Consider the following 2,371-nt stretch of genomic DNA (forward strand, 5'->3'; position numbering starts at 1 on the left):
CTATTTCCCCTTAAAGAAAATATAAAGTATTTACCATGATTGCACTAGCATACAGTGCCTCATGGGACACAGAGTTCATTTTTCTGTGTCCCATTGTCTTTCATGGTCCTGCCTCTTCCTGGAGGCTATATTTTCCCTGAAAGAGGGAAGGTTGGCACATGACGGAAGACACAGTTCAGGCATTGAACGTGGCCAACCATAACAGCAGAGACAACTGGGAACCCAAACTCATCTCCCAGCTGGGCTCCTTGTTTTAGGGAAGAGCTCACCCTTCTGAAAAGTATGGCTAACCTAAGGTACTTCACATGAAGTGTTAAAAGCATGAATTATGTTTTGACTTTGTAGGCCTTATTATCAAAAACTTTGAAAAAAAAATGCTGAAAAACATGTTTTCCTGACACTAGGCAAATTCATAAGTCACCCACACCATGTTACCAGAAGGTGAAATATACCTAAATATAAGTTTCAGAATAAAAGAATAACACAATGTTCCCCAGACTTTTTTTTTTTTTTTTTTTTTTTTTTTTTTGCTTTTTCTTTCAGGCTCTACTGAGATTTTATTAAGTTCCCTGAAACGAGGAGAGATCCTTTCCAGGAAACCGAACCAGCAGGTTTGTCACCAAGCTTCAGATGTCTCCAAGATGACACTTATTTGCCAGCTTCTGTCCTGCTTCTTCGTACATTGGAAAAGTGAAGGCAATGAGCTCTTTTTCCAGCATTTCCATTTGAGCCGTAATGTCTGACACGGTGTTTTTCACAGCATTCAGCTGGAGCTTCAATTTCTTGTACTCTTCCTGGTAGAATCTCCCCTCGTCGTGGAGAGGATGAGGTCTCTCTCTGTCCCCAGGGAGGCGGTTCTCTCTCAGGAAGACCTGGAGGATCTGGTATAGGTCGTGGAGAGCCTGGAGGATCTCATGATCATCCTGCGTGCTCAGGGCAGCCTTGCTCTCGCTCTGGGGTGGAGTGATGCTCTCTGCTTTAGCTTCCTGTTCCTGCTGAGATGCCAGGCCAAGGTTGCCTTCTTCTACACCTGTGGAAGCTTCAGCGTCTTTCTGAGCTGAGCTGGCATCTTTGCTCTCTTCATGGACCACCATGACTTTTTGGTCTTTCCAGATGCTGGGAAGAGTTTTATTCTCCTGCGGGAAAACCTCTAAGACTCTGTTCTTTTCCCTGACCAACTGGAGAGCTTTGTTGCTCGGGCTAACCTGGAAGCCTAAGTTCCTCTCCTGGAAGAACGGGAAGAGCTTCTCCTTCTGGAGGCTTTGCTGGATGGCATCATTGTAAATAACCTGGACAGTTTTGTTCTGGGACTGGAGACATTGCAGAGCCTGGTTCTCTTCCCAGAGCATCCTGTTCTCAATCCGGAGGACTTGGTTTTCCTCCCAGAGTGCTCTGTTCTCCTCCCAGATGCTCCACTCATTCTGTGCCTTCTTGCCAAAGAGTTTCCGATGGGGAGCAAAAGGTGGCTGGCAGTACATCTCGTTCACCCACTTACCATCCATAAAGACAAACGTCTCATCCCTCAGCTTCATCCTCGGGATGGCATAATCGGTCTCGGGCCTTGTACACTGCATGCTCTGGTCTGTCAGGTCGAAAGCAGACATGGCCTTCCTCTAGTAAGCTGAGGCAGACTGTGGAAAGGTTTCTTCCAGGACTTCTTCAAGAGGCCACTGATCTAGCGAGGAGCAGATGACAGAAGCTGGAGATGACACAGAAGCTGGCAGAGCTTGATTGGGACTGAAAGAACAGGGAACATAAATGCACAGATTTACATGTCACAATTTGGTGTCAGAATTAAATTACATTACATGACAGGAACAAACAAATAACTCTGTTCCCACAGCTGGCTGTGTTGACTTTTGACACTGGAAAGTAAGGAATCCACCAGAAATGTTGTCTCAGTGAAAAAAACAAACTTTGAAACTGTCCCTAAGAGCACCTTTTTCTCATTGGTGCTCAGTAGGTTTTGTTAACAGGATGTCACACAATCATGGTGGCAGTTGTGCTCTTTAATCTTAAAATCTACAAAAAAAGAACAAACAGGGAGAGCACTGAATGATACAAAATGCACAAATAATTAAAAATCCAAAACACAGCACCAGGCCGTCAGGACCAGGAGGCCTTTATTGCTCTCCACATGTTTTTTTCTGACAAGTTCCCATCATCGTTTTCTAAAAACTGTCACAGCCCATAGATAATTCTCCATCTCTCTTCTCCTTTCTCCCCAGTAACTCTGTTCTCGATATCCTCTGATAGCCCTATTATTTTTCTTGCTCTCTAGACCTGCAACAGTGATTGCTCATCTTCTTCCTACAGGCCTTCTGCCTCTTTTTCATGTCACCAGAAAGCCTTCTCTTTAAAATCCAAACTG

At 44.7% G+C, this 2,371-nt stretch overlaps 1 protein-coding gene across 1 annotated transcript; it reads right to left on the bottom strand.

The window, feature by feature from the left end:
• Positions 1 to 626: 626 nt before the first annotated feature.
• Positions 627 to 1,604, bottom strand: CBY2 (chibby family member 2; the record flags this gene model as incomplete). Its single annotated transcript, XM_084284668.1, has 1 exon — positions 627 to 1,604. One exon carries the CDS (start codon positions 1,602 to 1,604, stop codon positions 627 to 629), a length of 978 nt encoding a protein of 325 aa, XP_084140794.1.
• Positions 1,605 to 2,371: the final 767 nt, after the last annotated feature.

The sequence above is a fragment of the Netta rufina genome, assembly GCF_964035555.1.
Source record: "Netta rufina genome assembly, chromosome: 1".
In the NCBI taxonomy this organism is placed as follows: Eukaryota; Metazoa; Chordata; class Aves; order Anseriformes; family Anatidae; genus Netta; species Netta rufina.